Source organism: Magallana gigas, chromosome 7, assembly GCF_963853765.1.
Source record: "Magallana gigas chromosome 7, xbMagGiga1.1, whole genome shotgun sequence".
Classification (NCBI taxonomy): Eukaryota; Metazoa; Mollusca; class Bivalvia; order Ostreida; family Ostreidae; genus Magallana; species Magallana gigas.
The window spans coordinates 36,764,210-36,779,699 of record NC_088859.1 but is presented as its reverse complement, the minus strand read 5'-3'; the positions used below and the strand labels follow the sequence as shown (position 1 = coordinate 36,779,699).

The 15,490-nt window shown below is 33.5% G+C and overlaps 2 protein-coding genes across 2 annotated transcripts; one reads left to right on the top strand and one right to left on the bottom strand.

Annotated features, from left to right (window-relative positions):
• The first annotated feature begins 349 nt into the window (after nt 1-349).
• Nucleotides 350-10,846, top strand: LOC105318627 (uncharacterized). Its single transcript, XM_011415842.4, has 4 exons — nt 350-1,545; nt 8,763-8,876; nt 9,144-9,281; nt 9,818-10,846. The coding sequence occupies exons 1-4, from the start codon at nt 1,143-1,145 to the stop codon at nt 10,105-10,107; spliced, it is 945 nt and encodes a 314-aa protein (XP_011414144.1). The 5' UTR covers nt 350-1,142; the 3' UTR covers nt 10,108-10,846.
• LOC136269980 (A disintegrin and metalloproteinase with thrombospondin motifs 9-like) lies at nt 10,644-15,486 on the bottom strand. The gene is made up of 3 exons (XM_066066041.1): nt 13,984-15,486; nt 12,868-13,006; nt 10,644-11,063 (listed from the first exon to the last, which is right to left on the bottom strand). Exons 1-3 carry the CDS (start codon nt 15,484-15,486, stop codon nt 10,951-10,953), a joined length of 1,755 nt encoding a protein of 584 aa, XP_065922113.1. The 3' UTR covers nt 10,644-10,950.
• Nucleotides 15,487-15,490: the final 4 nt, after the last annotated feature.

Sequence of the window (15,490 nt, the reverse complement as noted above, 5' to 3'; positions counted from 1 at the left end):
GTGCTTAATAAGACGATATCATGCATGCTCGTGAAATGATGTCTAATTTTATCCAGAGTTTTATAAATCAGATAATATATTTCCTAAAGAGCTTCCAGAATATTTTGTCGAAGAAGTTAATAAAGCAGGGATTTATGTGTCGTGAGACCGTCCTGTCTCCCAAGTTATTACTGTTCAGGGTGGAAGATTTCCCTAGGGGGTCGTCTTTTCGTCATTTTCAAGGAAATGATCGCAGCGGATGCAGCCCCTTTACTACCAGTATTAATGTTTTGGTGTAAATTATTCACATATTATTGACACTTGATTGTCAAAGCAGAGCTTAGTATAGGGCCAAATCTTGAGATATGAGAACAAATTCTAGATCTGACAGCATTGACAAACATCGAATAACTATGTGAACATGCGGGGTCTCCTTTTTCTTCGAGGGTGATGTAACGGTAGCCAAAAGTTGCCGCCATCATCTCAAAGTTAATTTGAAATTTGACATTGTATCGGTTATTGTTTGGACAAAACGCAGGCCGATGAAACAATCGGATCACCGACTACGTCAGAATAGTGTGCTTGCTGATTCCGCCTGATGGTTTGGATGCCGAGAATAAAAAAAAAAGATATAACTTATCACCACGAATTGAAGTCTCTCTGACCAATATAGAACCGCTATCAATTTGATCGAAAAGAGAGACTCAAAGTCAAGTGACTTCCCTCAAGACGTACCAGTTTGCTTAATTAATTGTTTTCACGAGTTCATGAATTTGGAATCGAAAATCGTGTGCATTAGGAGTGAAATGTGAAAACAAACTTGCTGGCATGAAAACATTTCGGGGGGAAACGTCTGATGTTAATCTACTTTTATGTCGAGAAAAAAGTTAAAAAATAGGCGATTCAAATGAGTGATTTTGTTTGAATTGACGCGATGTAAACATGGGAGTCTAGATATTGCTCAGGCGAAATTAATTATGTTTCGCTCATTGTTGATCGATAATAGGTAGGTATTTGTTAAATGAAATAGGATTGTTTTATCGAAGATCGAACTTTTTCACTCAGGCGTTGTACGGACGAATTGGTGTTGGTGGTACAAAGTATTCTGATCGTTTGATGTGTCAGCACTGGATATAAGATCTCTTCTTCAGCTATGACCGGGCATGCAGATATGTAATTACAGCAGTCTCATATTTGCTGGAAATGTCACAGTGTTACTTATGGTCTCAATGACTACCGATTACTGGGAGTACAGAAGCTTTAACCAAACTATGCTGAAACAAACCCTCCACAAGGCAAACCAAACAGAATTCATCGAGCCCTTGGACACGAATTCCTACGTGTCTCTTTGGTACAAAAGAAATTTGCTCCCATCCCAAAGAGACTCGGTGAAAAAAGAGATATTGTACCAACCTCCAATTTTAGTGGAAAATTATTTTGTTGTGGCTCAGAACATATCTGACGATACCCAACACTCCGCGGACATTCATTCAGACATGCTCGCAGGAATGGTGGTTCTATTTAAGCAATATGGAAATCTTTTTCGAGATTGCGATGCTCTTGAAGGTAGGTTTTTCATTAAAGTTTAATTTTTTTTGCATTGTTGCCATCAACTGTAACGGTGTATAAACTTCATCGTCGATTTCCGTTGGTTCAGCCATCGCTTAATCATTTTTAGATTTACAGCAAACATTATGTTTACTGACCAGTCAGTGTATTGTTGTGATAGTCGACGGAATCTCTAATTGAAGGAGGTAAAGCAATATTTGATTTATTTGCAATCTATAGAGCTCAAATAAATACCATTGGAATTGAAGAGGAAATCAGTATTACAGATGGACACGCGGAAGTGGAAAGCGTAACAAATGCATACACTTTCCTGATTTTGATGCATACATTTCTATTCATTAAGTATCAGAAAAGGCATTTTCGTACTAAAAGAAATGAATCAAGCATCAGGAAATGAATTACTTTACCCAACACGAGACAAGTAGAGAACAGTTGATACATTGCCGTAGCAAACTGCCCTGTTTTTACGTCTAGGTTTTTGATCATTTTCAAGACAATGTAACATGGAGTTATTTATACTCAGACAAATTCGGAGCCTTGATTTAGAGAAAACGTCAACTAAAAATGTCATTAGGTCGTACAACTCGCTAGAGACTTTGTGCAGTTACGTCAAAGACATTTAATGGTCTTGTTGAAAACAGACATTGAGCAAGAAAACGTTGCTGACTCGTGCTCTGTTAGCTTACGCCAAACAAATGTAATAAAATAGCTATTAACTGAAATTCTTAAAACTTGCGATATTTCTGTATATGATAGTTAGCACGACCAAGAAGAGGGATTTGAACATTAAACCGTTTATAGAATGTTGTTACTCTATTCTCATACAGTCTATCATTCCATTTATGTTTGACCTTACAACTTTTGGCTCGTACACCTCTCTGATAACCTATTTAATAGGTTATGACTATTGCCACCAATTATTGATTTTCTGCTAAATGCTATATCGTTAACTTTATAATAAAACCAAACAAGGAGATCTAACTGACATTTTTCAATTTTATTTCGGTTTTATTATCGATGTGGACCGTTTTGCCTGTTAACGTTGTGAATTGCAGAATAACAAAGGCTGACACATACCGTGACATGGGCTAAGGCTTGAAGATAGTTCTCGACAATAAAACATATCTGATACATTGCAAAACGATTAGCATTTTTTTTAAAAACGGAATAACTTTCTAAACCAATATATCTTTCCACCCTTTGAAAAAAGATGACAAGATTGCAAAAACTCCATTGAAACTACATTACATTTATTTTCATCAATTAAATTTAATATCATGATGATTGGAACATATAAAAGAAAACTTGAAATAAAAAAAATAACTTAAATGATGCGGACATTTTTATGCAGACCCCGCACATCTAGTGTTTTGTACCAACAGTGTGTGTATTTAATTCATAAATCATTACACAATTTATTTTCCCCCTAACATTATGTATTTTACTCTGTATACCATGATGGGATTTATGTTAAATCCAATTACATTTAAGTAAAGCACTTACTATAGTACATTGTACATTGTACATACAAATAAGTTGCACAAAACGGCACACAGTCACGGTCTTCTGATGTCATTTGATCACACTAGCACTGCACAATTTTCATATCAGAATTTAGTAATTTTAAATCTTCATTTTGTCAATAAATAAATCAGATTTAGAATTAATCTTCTAATTCTTCTTACATATTATTACTAAAATATATGCAATAAATATACATGTACCTTAAAGTATTTTTAGACATATGAATTGTAAGTTCAAAAATAGCAATATATATACCTTGTTTTAAGGTATATACAATGTTTTAAGAAATGTTTCGAAGTTTTGCGATAAATGAATGGTCGTATACTAGTAGTGCTCATGTTTTACTGAAAACTGTCTGTCGATTTATCATGTAGGTTTCTAAGCTTTAGTAAATTAGACACATCCAAAATAGCTCACGGCTCGGCCAAGAGAGTAATTCTTTTTTGGCCTCAAGAGAGTTCCTTATTAGAGGCTACCCATCAAATCGCCATAAAGCTAATTGATAGTAAGGGGGCAAATAAGAAGCAATTATGGAAAACACAGAATAAGATACACACACATGGTTAAAAGGACCAGCGCGTTTCCGACAGGAATTAGATTAACTGTATCCGGCCGGGAGACCGCAGTAATATCAAAGTAGCCAAGGTGTAAAGGGGGCATCAAAAGGTTAAAGCCTCTTTTAAAATCTCCCTTTTATTTTCCTAGATTGTTATTTTTAGCCCAATGAGACAAGTTGCCGGGAGATTGAGATAATATCGAAATAGTATAACAAACAAGAGGATATTTAAAAAAAACACAAACCTCTCTTTCTCTCTCTCTCTCTCTCTCTCTCTCTCTCTCTCTCTCTCTCTCTCTCTCTCTCTCTTCCATATCGTTTCCTGGTTGGTATTTAACCCAATGCGACACGTTGTACTCATTTAAGAAAACATTTCCTTAAATAGAATGATACAATCGATAGTTGGTGTTTACAAACCATGAAATGAAATTGTTACCATTGCAAATAGTCGATGCTTCCGCGAGAGGTTCCTTTGATAACAATCACAAAGTTTTACAATAACGTTAAAATATTCATGTTATGTCTTCTACTGAATGGTTTTGTATATTCTTTAAAATGTTGTAACCTAAATGCATATTATTCTATATACCTTTGGATGATTTACGGCACAGCTATTAAATATTGATATCATTTTCTATTTTAAGGCAAAGGATGCATTCATATGCTGACTGTATGACTTAATAATCACGAGCAATTATTGTAGAGTTCCTAATTAAAAGGCAGTAAAAATATCTCCTAATTGTTTTGAATTTAAATTAGACATTTTAGAGAGCTAACTGGGCATGCTTTTCATGTAATTCAATTCATGATAAAGTCTTAAGCATAGACACGATTCTTTCCAAATTTTATTATTGGACCTTTGTAAATGGTCACATACATGTAATTGATGATTTAATTATTAAATATATATTTAAATCTGGTTATTAACGTCATAAAATTAATGCAATTTATTGTTGCTAGTGGTTATGTTAAATAACTAAAAACAGGCAACATTTCTATATTTATAGACATTTTCTATATCTGTCCAGATGAGTTGTGAGAGATCTATAGAAATGTGAATAATTAAAGATTATTGAAATACGCCTTAACTTTATACAGAATGTTTGCAATTTTTCAGGTTTGGTTTTTACATTTATTGACGATGTTAAATAAATGCTTCTAATGGGAAATAAAACCGTAATTTGTGATATATGTTTATTTTGTATCCAACATTACCATCTATAACTTAATATGTGCATTATTCACGTTAGCAAACAAAATCCGAGAGGACTTGCATGTTTACATTTTTTTTCAAACGTTTTAAATATCTTATAATCTATCGTCATTAATCCCCCCTCATCATGCTCATCGGTTTTAATAAAATCAAAACATCTTAAAAATTAATATTGTTCAGAAATGCATTGCTGTTTAGTAGACGCTTCTTAAGCTGCAATGATTTAATGAAGTGTACCAAAAGAGTTTGCAGCGATAAGCTATGAACCACTGACTAAAGTACCACAAAAACCCTTCAACTTGTTCCCCTGGATTTCCGCGTATTTTATGCGATACCATCTACAGGCACTCTCCAGCTTCCATTAGTATATGCTGTTGAAGAAATTGATCATGCGATTTGTACGTTTATTTAAGCCTTCAATGTAATACGAGTAAATCTACCATAATTCCCTAGACAGGACATGAAGAAAATGTCATCAATAGTACGGTGTTAGATAATCAATGGCATTTGATAATCATTTTGATAATGAATAAAGGACGATATCTGCTATCGGGATTATTTAATTATTCGTATTGGAATGTTAAAATTCATTTGATAGTATCTTGTGGTACAGGTTCGAACTTTTTCACATTAAACCTAAAATTTGCGATCTCAGTAGTAAATTTGCTGAAGAAATTAATGGTACTAATATTTTCCACAGATATTCTGTGTAAATAAGGTTAATCAGACCAAAAATAGCGCAATATTTTCCAGGTCGTCCATCCGAATTTTTTTAGACCGGGGCTACAGACCTGCAGCCGAGACACAGATGTGTTAGATAAAACGCCTAACAGTTGAGCATTGGGCGTTGTAAAAATAAAACCTTTATTGACTTGCTGTACTGTTAAGCACATTTTGTGAGCTTATTTGGCAAAGGCGCGAGACACAGTTTGGTCACATAAAAGTAAGTGTATTCGTCTCCCCAATACACCAGAACGCATCGTTTCGTTGAAGTTGAACAAATTACTCGCATTTCAGGGCATGTACTTTAATGGTACATATGTACATGTAAATAAACTAAATGAATGTTAAAAGCTGAAAGAGCACACCATCCACCAACACCCTTATGATCTTTAGCTTATATTATGGCTTAACGATAACTTTTCCTTTAATTCACTGCATTAAATTATTTTCGATAACACGAAACGGAGATTATTATCAAAATATTCTAGTTATATAAACGCACATATCGTGTTTCACCAAAATCCCAAAATAATTTACAAACCCACTTTCCACCACCAGAAAACAGTGCTAGACAATTCGTATTTCTTGCACCCCAAAGAATTCTTGTTATTTGCTAATCATACCAATTCGTATTTCGCAAGAGTGCAGTTTTCCTTCGGTACACAGAAAAAAAAACTCCACAGTAAACAGACATTAATCATCCGTGAGTGGATAACCACGTCTAGGTTTATCAGAATTACATAATATCCACCAATATTTAATTATTTGGTCCTGGGAAAAATCATAACGCCATCAGATAACTTTGAAATTACTTTAGTCAGAGATTATCGCGCACACATTTCGTAGAACTCTAATCCCTAAGGTCACGAGCCGCTGTGTTTGACAGATGATAACAATACATTAGAAACTAAAAATTGTAAAATTAAATTTTAAAACAACCAGATGCTGATTATAACGCGTTTTTATGGTTGCAATAAATACTCTTTAAAGTCAGTTTAAAGTTACATTGTATATTCTTCGAGTGCAAAAGTGACATTTATACAATACGTAAGCATAAATAAATGTACATGTACATTCATTATACATTCATGTTAAATACTAAAATCTGATTGGTTTAGACTCAGTTGATAATCCGTTCTATTACCCTCAGCGTTAACAACACACTTGGCAACGGGTAACACAAAGAATTGTTACATGCGCCTAAATTATGCGCGTACGGTTTGCCATGGAATTCACGTCATTCCTATATAAAAGCAGTAAAGTTTTCTTTAAACATAAGACATTTAGTATAATAAAATAAATAGTGCCTGCTTGGGAGGGTAAGAGGGTGCCAATTTCGACTCTTACCCTCCCAAGCAGGCACTATTTATATAATAGTTGCTGGTACGATTTCATTTTTCCTTTCATCTTAAAATAGCCCAGTTAACGTTTTTACTTTTACAGCAGTCAAAAATCAAAGGGATTCAGATCTCTTAGTTTACCGGCGGCTTAAGGAAAAAGTCATTCAATTGCTATTGCAGTTAGTGCAAAATGAAAGTTGACTAATTAAATAAACATAACATAATAGACATACACATTAAGACAAAACATTATAGAATAAGAATAATTTGCAAAACAGAACATTTCTATTTCTGAATGCTTCTTCAAATGCATTGGTCTTAAAAAACGTGAAAATTGCTACAATAAGCAATTTCCAAAGCTCTCGTGAGAAGAGCTGTCTTTTTTTCTGATGAAAATTAACTCTCTAGAGATTATTATATATATTGCATTCTGTTTGTCGGCCATCGCACCATCTAATAAGTTAATCTTCTCTGCGAAAGCTTACCCTGAAAAGGAATTTGAAATACATACCTTTTGACATTTTCTCAATTTGTTTGGCTTTTATTTTGTTCAGAAAGTTATGTAAAATGTCACTGCATATACACCATATATTAATGAAAACTCGTAATATTTTATAGGATATTATTACATTTTTTGATCGATGACGTATACATGCTCTGAACTTGAATGAATTTTACAAAAGTTTTGGACTAACGACAATTCCCTTCAACTCAACAACCGTAAATAGGTGAAAAAGGGTGTATGGTAAATTTTTTTATCTCAATGACACCTTAACAGGTAACCAGTTCAAAATCAAGTGTAAGAAAAATAGAATTTACTAAAATTATTCAAATGATATACTTTATACAAACAGTAACCAAACATGAAAATGGTCATTCGATTTATTTTTTACAGCTTTGTTCGCATTAGAAATGAAAAGTGTAAGAATTAATTTGCTCAAATAGTTTGTACCATCAAAATGTATTTGACTTGGCTCTGTGATATTTTAGGAAAATTACTCAATTTCTGTTAAAATAGATTTTATAAGACAAAGCACAGCTTGTTCTTTAAAAAACACCATGTATACTTTGCTTTCATTTTTGGAAATCAGTTTCTGGGGTTGTTTTTTTTTCAAAAAGAAATTCATGCTTGATACAATTGTAAGTTGACTGCAAATACAGCAGGATTTTCTGCCATACACCGTCTCAGTTCGATTGTTTTCTTTGGAGCCAAATGGTTTGTGAAAATAATTCCTTTTCCCCCAAATACATGCAAGACATGTTTCTCCGCTTACTTTTATTTCTTTAGCTCAAAAACTCTAAAAATGCAATGCAGTGCATTGACATTTTTAGACTGTCTATCGTTGCTATATATCATTTTCTGTTTATTTTAAAAAATGCAATGGATAATATTTTTTGACGAGCATCCTAAATACACCATACAATATAAAGCACGTTCTTGATTTGATTTTTAAAAAATCGGCTTTGATTTCACACCCACATTTGCAAACTATGAGGTTTACAATCAATATTTAAAGTCAATAACTATAAAATCAGTAAATATTAAGAACAAGCCATTTAATTCTTTTATATCTGTTTAGTTAAAGAAGTCGGGTAGGGGCGCTTGATTTTTTTCAGCATTTCATTGTTATATTTATCATACAAACTACGTTGGATATCGATTAGCATATTCTTTGTTCTATATAATACCGAAAGCCCACAGGAAACAGAGTTTGCGAATGAATTTACAAAAATGCTTATCTCTTAGGGAAATAATCCAAAGTCTTAATTCAGCAATAAATAATACTGATCACGATACTCAGACACATTTTAGGATTTGGAATGATTTCAGAATTATATTTATTTTCTTTCTTTACAGAGGGCGTACGCCAGCGTTTATATTTGATACAGAAAAGAGAACACAGGTGCGAGTATCTCAGTGGGAGGGACATCGAAGCGTCAAGTGACGTCACACAACTCATCGCCGTCAAACGTCAGTTATTAATCAATTCAAACTTATAACTGTACTATTAAAAATTAAAGGGACCACATTATATCTCTCTGTTCCAATTTTCAAAAGAGAAAGAATAAAAATTCAGTTATCCGAATTTAACTTTTACAGTGTTAATTCGAAAAACATATTATCTATTTCGAGTTATCTTTATTGTTGAACAACTTTTATTGTAAATACGTACAGTTTGTTTATTGCAACTTATTTACTCTCAAGGTCAACGATATAATTTTTTTCATAAATTTTCAGATTTAGAGAGAGCAGCTTGTGCGTTTGCTGTGCTTTGCTTGGTATCCATGGGAGCCGGTCTTATTACAGGTGCATGTGGTCTGTTTGGTCACCATACACGGATCCTCGTGTGGGCATCATGTTGTTCGTTAATTTCTGGTATGAAAACGCTTTAACCTTTCCCATTTCCTTTGGAAAGCTCCCTAAGCATGTATTAACGTTTAGATGTGTGATCATACATTATTCACGCTTAGCTCGGCCACTCTTTTCTCAAAGGATACTTGAATTTCCCCTGATAACCCAATTAAGAATCGGGTTTGCAATTGGTCAATAATTGTTCAAAGAAATGATTTCTGAATGATTAATCACTTCTGCCAATTTTTCTGAGAAATATGTTTGTCACACGACACAATTGGCAATAAATAATTCATATCTAGCAATCATTAGCAAAACGAAATACACAACAAAATAGAGTTAATGTCGTTATCCGGGGAATTATTTATTTCAATCACTAGATTATTTTCTAATCACATTCAAGACCACTCCGTATTTACTGAACTAATAAATTGTTTTTCTGCTAGACATGATAAATAATATCTTTAAATCTAAAACACGTTTACACTTAATCTGACTTGAATGCGAAACATAACCGTTGTAAACAAGATTTGAGTGTAAAAATGTTCTCTCTTTTCCAGGTATCTTACTAACTCTTGCTATAGCACTTTTCCACGGAAAGTGTTACATATTACGTCGGACAGAACTATTACACGGATATCGCATCCCTCACAAAAAAATTATCAACGAATCAAGGACGTACAGTTTTGGGTGGTCCTTTTACCTGGCCTGGATTTGCGTTTTCCTATGTTTTATATCCTCGTTTGTATGGTTGTACAAAGCGCAAGACCCAAAACAGACCCGAATACCGGGAGTAAACTATATTCGACACAGGTACAGAAAAGGAAGATACTCTTATTTTGATGATTGAACATTCAGGTACTTTGTACAAAAAACAATTGAATGATATTTCTTCTTTGTTAACTTTGAAATACAATTTATTCTACATTTTTATATAGATTAGATTTTTTTTTACATTTAGACAATCATATGCCTTTACACCTTTGTTAACATCATGCAATAATTCAAAGAAAACACAAAGAAATCAAATAATAAAAATGTGAATAAAGTTCATACGATTGAAGAAAAAATCAAAATAGAAACCAAAGAAAATACGAAAGTAAGTAATTCCATAGATTTGATAACATCGATTCGACACAATATATGCATAGATTATGTGGAGTTCTGATAATACATGTATGCATAAAAGGGTGTCCGAAAATTGTACATGATATGTTGCAATAATTGATATCTCTCACTATCTTTAACTATTGAATTATTCTTTTTGTCTTTTAATCACCTTATTTTTCTCTACAATTACATTTATTGCACGCATTATTTACTTTCCTGAAATTCAATAATGTATTCTTCGTATACATGCAAATGAAATAAAAATACATTAAAATCTTTTAGTATTAATTCTGTATTATAATCAAAGAACATCAACATTTGATTAAATTCGGCATAATTATGTGTTTTAAGAATATGTCGGGGATTTTTGTGCAACTTTCTTACTAGTATTATATAGATGATAACTTTTGACACAAGGTATGCATGTATATCAATAAACATCTTTATATGTCACACTTGCATAAAAATTTAAAATGAAACTGTGTTTTTACATGAATACACAAAAAATGATGTGAAAAGCCTCGATTGCTTTTCTTAGGATATATTTATGCCAATTGTTAGAAAGGAACAATTCAAAAACATTTCAAGTTTGGAATTTGCTGCAAGTAGCACAACACATGAATTGATAACCCCTATATCTGCAAGTTCTTTCAGTGGCGCCCCTTGTGCAAAGAGAGATTTTGTCTACGCAGGCATCTAAAACGACAAAGGAAAAAAATAAAACAAAACAAATGATATTTTAACGATATTTGTAATGTTTGTTGCAAAAAAGCTTGTAAATTTATGTCATAAGTGTAGGATAATTATCTTGATGTATGCGTAAAAGTTGTGTTATAGAATATAATACCCTTATCAATCTACATAACTGACTGTCCAAACGGTGCAACCTTTGAACATTTTTCATTTGGCTTTCATGAGCTTATAGAAATTTGTTTCAATTAACTTCAAGGTAGATCTTCACAGAGAAGCTTCAAAGTTGTAAATTTTCTTCTGATTGAATCTACTGAAAACAAGTTTACAAGAAGAAGAACTTTGCCCCTCTTGTTTATTTTCACACCACCTGAATATTTTATTTCTAGACTTAAACACATTTTACAAGCCTCTTAAAGTAATTACGTACTGCACATATACATCTGTAGTATTTACCTAACTATTGTTAAATGTGATTTAAATTTTGTTTAAAGGGGCGTGGTCACGATTTTGGTCAATTTTTTCCCCGTTTTTAATGTTTACAACGCTTTAGTATGTCATTTGTTATTTTGCTTATAACTCTATCATTAGAAATGCATTTCTAAAGCATTATAAACACTAAAAATAGATCAAAGTACTGATGTACTGACGGGAGTTGATTTTATTGATTGATTTTTTATTGTATGGATCCAAGCAATATTGAACTCTAGTCTTGTTTAACCAGAGCCTCGGCTGTCTCCGATAATCTCCGACAATCAAAAGAGAGACTTTCTGCTGGTCGGAGATTTACGGAGACAGCCGAGTGTCTGGTTGAACAAGACTATATTGAACTCTTGCGTAAAAAAAACATACGGCTACAAAAATTTCTAAATTATTCGTACCATTTAAAATCTGACTATTTTAAAGGTATCTATAAATACGTTTCCTTGAAAAACAATGCTTCATCACACATTACATCAAATTTAGCGATTATTTTCAAGAACTAAGTTTTGTCAGCGGTGATGTGATGATTTGTGCTTAGGTCCAAACACTGTTTCACTTTCGGTTTGCCAGAGTAACTGCATAGGAGAGTTGATTAAAACCAACTCCCAAAAAATATAAGAAGATGGGGGAACAAGATAGCGCAAATGCCCATTTGATTTAGTGAAATACAATTTCAAATTTATTTTTTTTCAATTAAATAAACTTGATGTTATAATAAAAGTTTACAAAAGCACAGTTTTTAACAATGTTTTGAATATTTTAACAAACGATAAGAAAAGAAAAAAAATTCTAAAGTTTTGGTAGTATCCAACCCACAACCTAAAAACCCTAGCTCTATAATGTTACCTAAAGTATGGTGCTCTAACCACTGAGTCATTTCAGTTACAACAAACACCATTGTTAAATGCTATATGCGACTTCAACCACGAATTTACGACTATTATTATTTTTCTAAAACGTTCAATTGTTGCGATACAAAATGACATTTTTAAAGTAAAGTGGGTCATCTCTCCACGTCTTCGTTGATTGAAATCGGTTCGATTTCCTTTAAATCTTATACAGACTATGACAAAAATATAATATTTATAGGTTTTGCTACGCATACTCATTTTAAATCAACCTATTCCAAATATTTAACATATTTAATGGTTATAAATCGATGTTATGTTAAATATACATTGTTTTCAATAATGTAAAAAGAAATTATGAGATTTGTTGATATTTTTATTTTATAGTGTCTTATCTCTCCTCATATTGACCAAAATTGTGACAAGGCTCCTATAAATTCCATAAATCGTGTATATGAATGATAGCTACAAGTACTTACTTGCTGGACAGTTTTGTTGACTGCACACCCTTGTTGTTGCCGGTGGGCTCGCGGAACATTCGGCAGGGTTGAGGTTTTCAGCGATAGAGCCACAAAAGATGTATCTCTTTTGAACTCCCACTCCACAAGACACGGAACACTTCAAGATAAAAACAATATTTCATTTAATCAAAATCAGAATTAGACTGTCTTTTTAACAATGATATCAAAAGAGACAACTGAAAATGTATCTGATAAAGTAGTTGGCGCCCAAAATGTCTTTAAGATAGTTCAAATTTTTACAGAGCATTAAAATGTGAAAAATTCAATAACTAAATATATCAACAACAAAAACTAGCTCTGGAAGCTAAGTTGAAAGTTAAGTAAATAAAATCTGAGAATATGACAGAAAGCATGCACTGAAGTCAGAATCTGGAACACTTTTGCTCGAAACAATGTGATACCGCCTGGGAATGGGGGTTTCAAATAATTAAATCATGTTTGTGTTAGTCAATCATTGTCAATTACTTAATGACCTAGTTATTTGCCTTCATGAATCGCTGTTTCCTTAGGAATAATAGCAATAGTAATTCATATATTCACTGTCGAATTTCATTTACTTAATCATTTCGAACACGTGTAAACGTGATCCGATAATGGTGTTAGTTGTTTGTAGTATTTGACACCGCTTTAACGAAATTACATTTTCAGGTCTGCTTTGTTTGATCAGTGACCCTTTACAATGTGTTTTATACATTACAGACTCAATAACTTAACTTCAAAAGCAATGAACTATTACTTCAATTGCTTCATCGCAAATACACCAACTTTGAATTTCTATGCTGTAAATATCGAGCTTTCCGATTATGAAAACCGTCTCTGATTTTAGATTTACATTATCAATTAAATTTCTAATCAAATTCATATAGAGAAGAAATGCTTCTCCTTAAATCACATGTAGAAAATAAACACATATTAGGCTATAATGTTAAATATCCGTAAAATGGATCTATTTGAGTTTAGTTTCACGTGTTAACGCTCTTTTCAAATACTTGGCATAGCTGTAAGAATAGAGGGCTTGAGTCATGTAGTGCACACCATTAGTCAAGAAATGAAAGACAAGGAATCCTCACATACCCGACTCCAGTTATCGGTGACCCATTCCCGACCACAAGACACTCTGTTGCAGGGATAGGTGGTGTTTGGAAACACAATATCGGCACAGTTTTCCATTTTCACCTCCTCTGTAGACCCATTTACAAATTCTTTTTCACATACATAATGGTAAAACCGAACGCCATTTTCTCCACATGTCTCGGAACACTCGGAAAGATAGCCTAAATGTATTATTCTGTAACGCCAAGATATGCAAGGTATTCTGTTACATGGCCGACTACGAGAAATATCTGGTATGTCTTTGCATAAAGAAGAACTAGTTGGAATGATCGAACCATCGGGTAAAACACGTTCACAAACATGTATAGTGTTCTGGATACCCTGTTCTCCACAAGACTCAGAACAAGCGGTCCAATCGAACTCTTTGCTCCACTGATAGGATTCACAGGGCCCTTTGATGCAAGATCTTTGGTAGTTGGGCTTTTCGACGAACTGACAAAGTGTTTCGTTTTCAGCTCGAGTCATAGTGTCATTCTTATAAACCTCAAAACATCCAACAAGGCCCGACTGGATTCCTTCTCCACAGGATACAGAACATTCTGTCCATTCTGGAATCATTATCCAGCTGTACACTCTTATCTCACAAGGAATCCTATTACAGTCCTCTGTTATGACAGGATATTGTAGATGACTACAAAGAGATTCATCTACATCTTCTACCGTTTTGTTTAAGTACACTTTTGCACATGAAAACAACTGTTTACGGATTCCATCCGTTCCACATGTTGAACTACAATCACTCCAAGATTGTGAAACCCAGTTATAGTCAAAACAATCTACTCTGTTGCATGGTCTAGTCATATTAGCACTCTTGGATTTATCACAATAATGGTCTTCTACATTTTTCATAGCATATTCATAAGTTACATCAAAACATTTGTTTATCTGAAATTGAACACCCCCATTTCCACATTCACTGGAACATTCAGACCAGTCTTCATAAACTATCCATTTATAAGTGGCTTTGTAGCAAGGTACATAAGGACAAGGCCTGATTTCATCTTCCTCTAAAATATTCACACATTCTGACTTCGATACTTTTTCAGTTTTGTTTCTAGAATTAACCCGAACACATTCTGTTAACATGGTCTGATAAGCATTTTCGCCACATGTCTCGGAACAAGGCCCCCATGACCCCGTAGAAACAAGTTTAAATATTTCACACGGTTTTACATTACATTTGTCCGTCTTTTCTGGTTTAGGTCCCGTACAATAACTGTCATCTACATCTTTCCTTAAATGATCCTTACAAATAAACAGTCTCTCTTTCTTCCCATTGTTTCCGCACGTTTCGGAACATTCGCTCCACTTACCGGAGTCCATCCATTGATAGACTTGGCAGGGAACTCGGTTACACGCCCTGGTATAGGTCGGAGGAGGAAGAACCTCGTCGCATACCGAGAGGTCCATGTATTCTATTTGGCCTCGTGTATCTCTCTCACATTTATATAGCTGGTATTGCATGCCA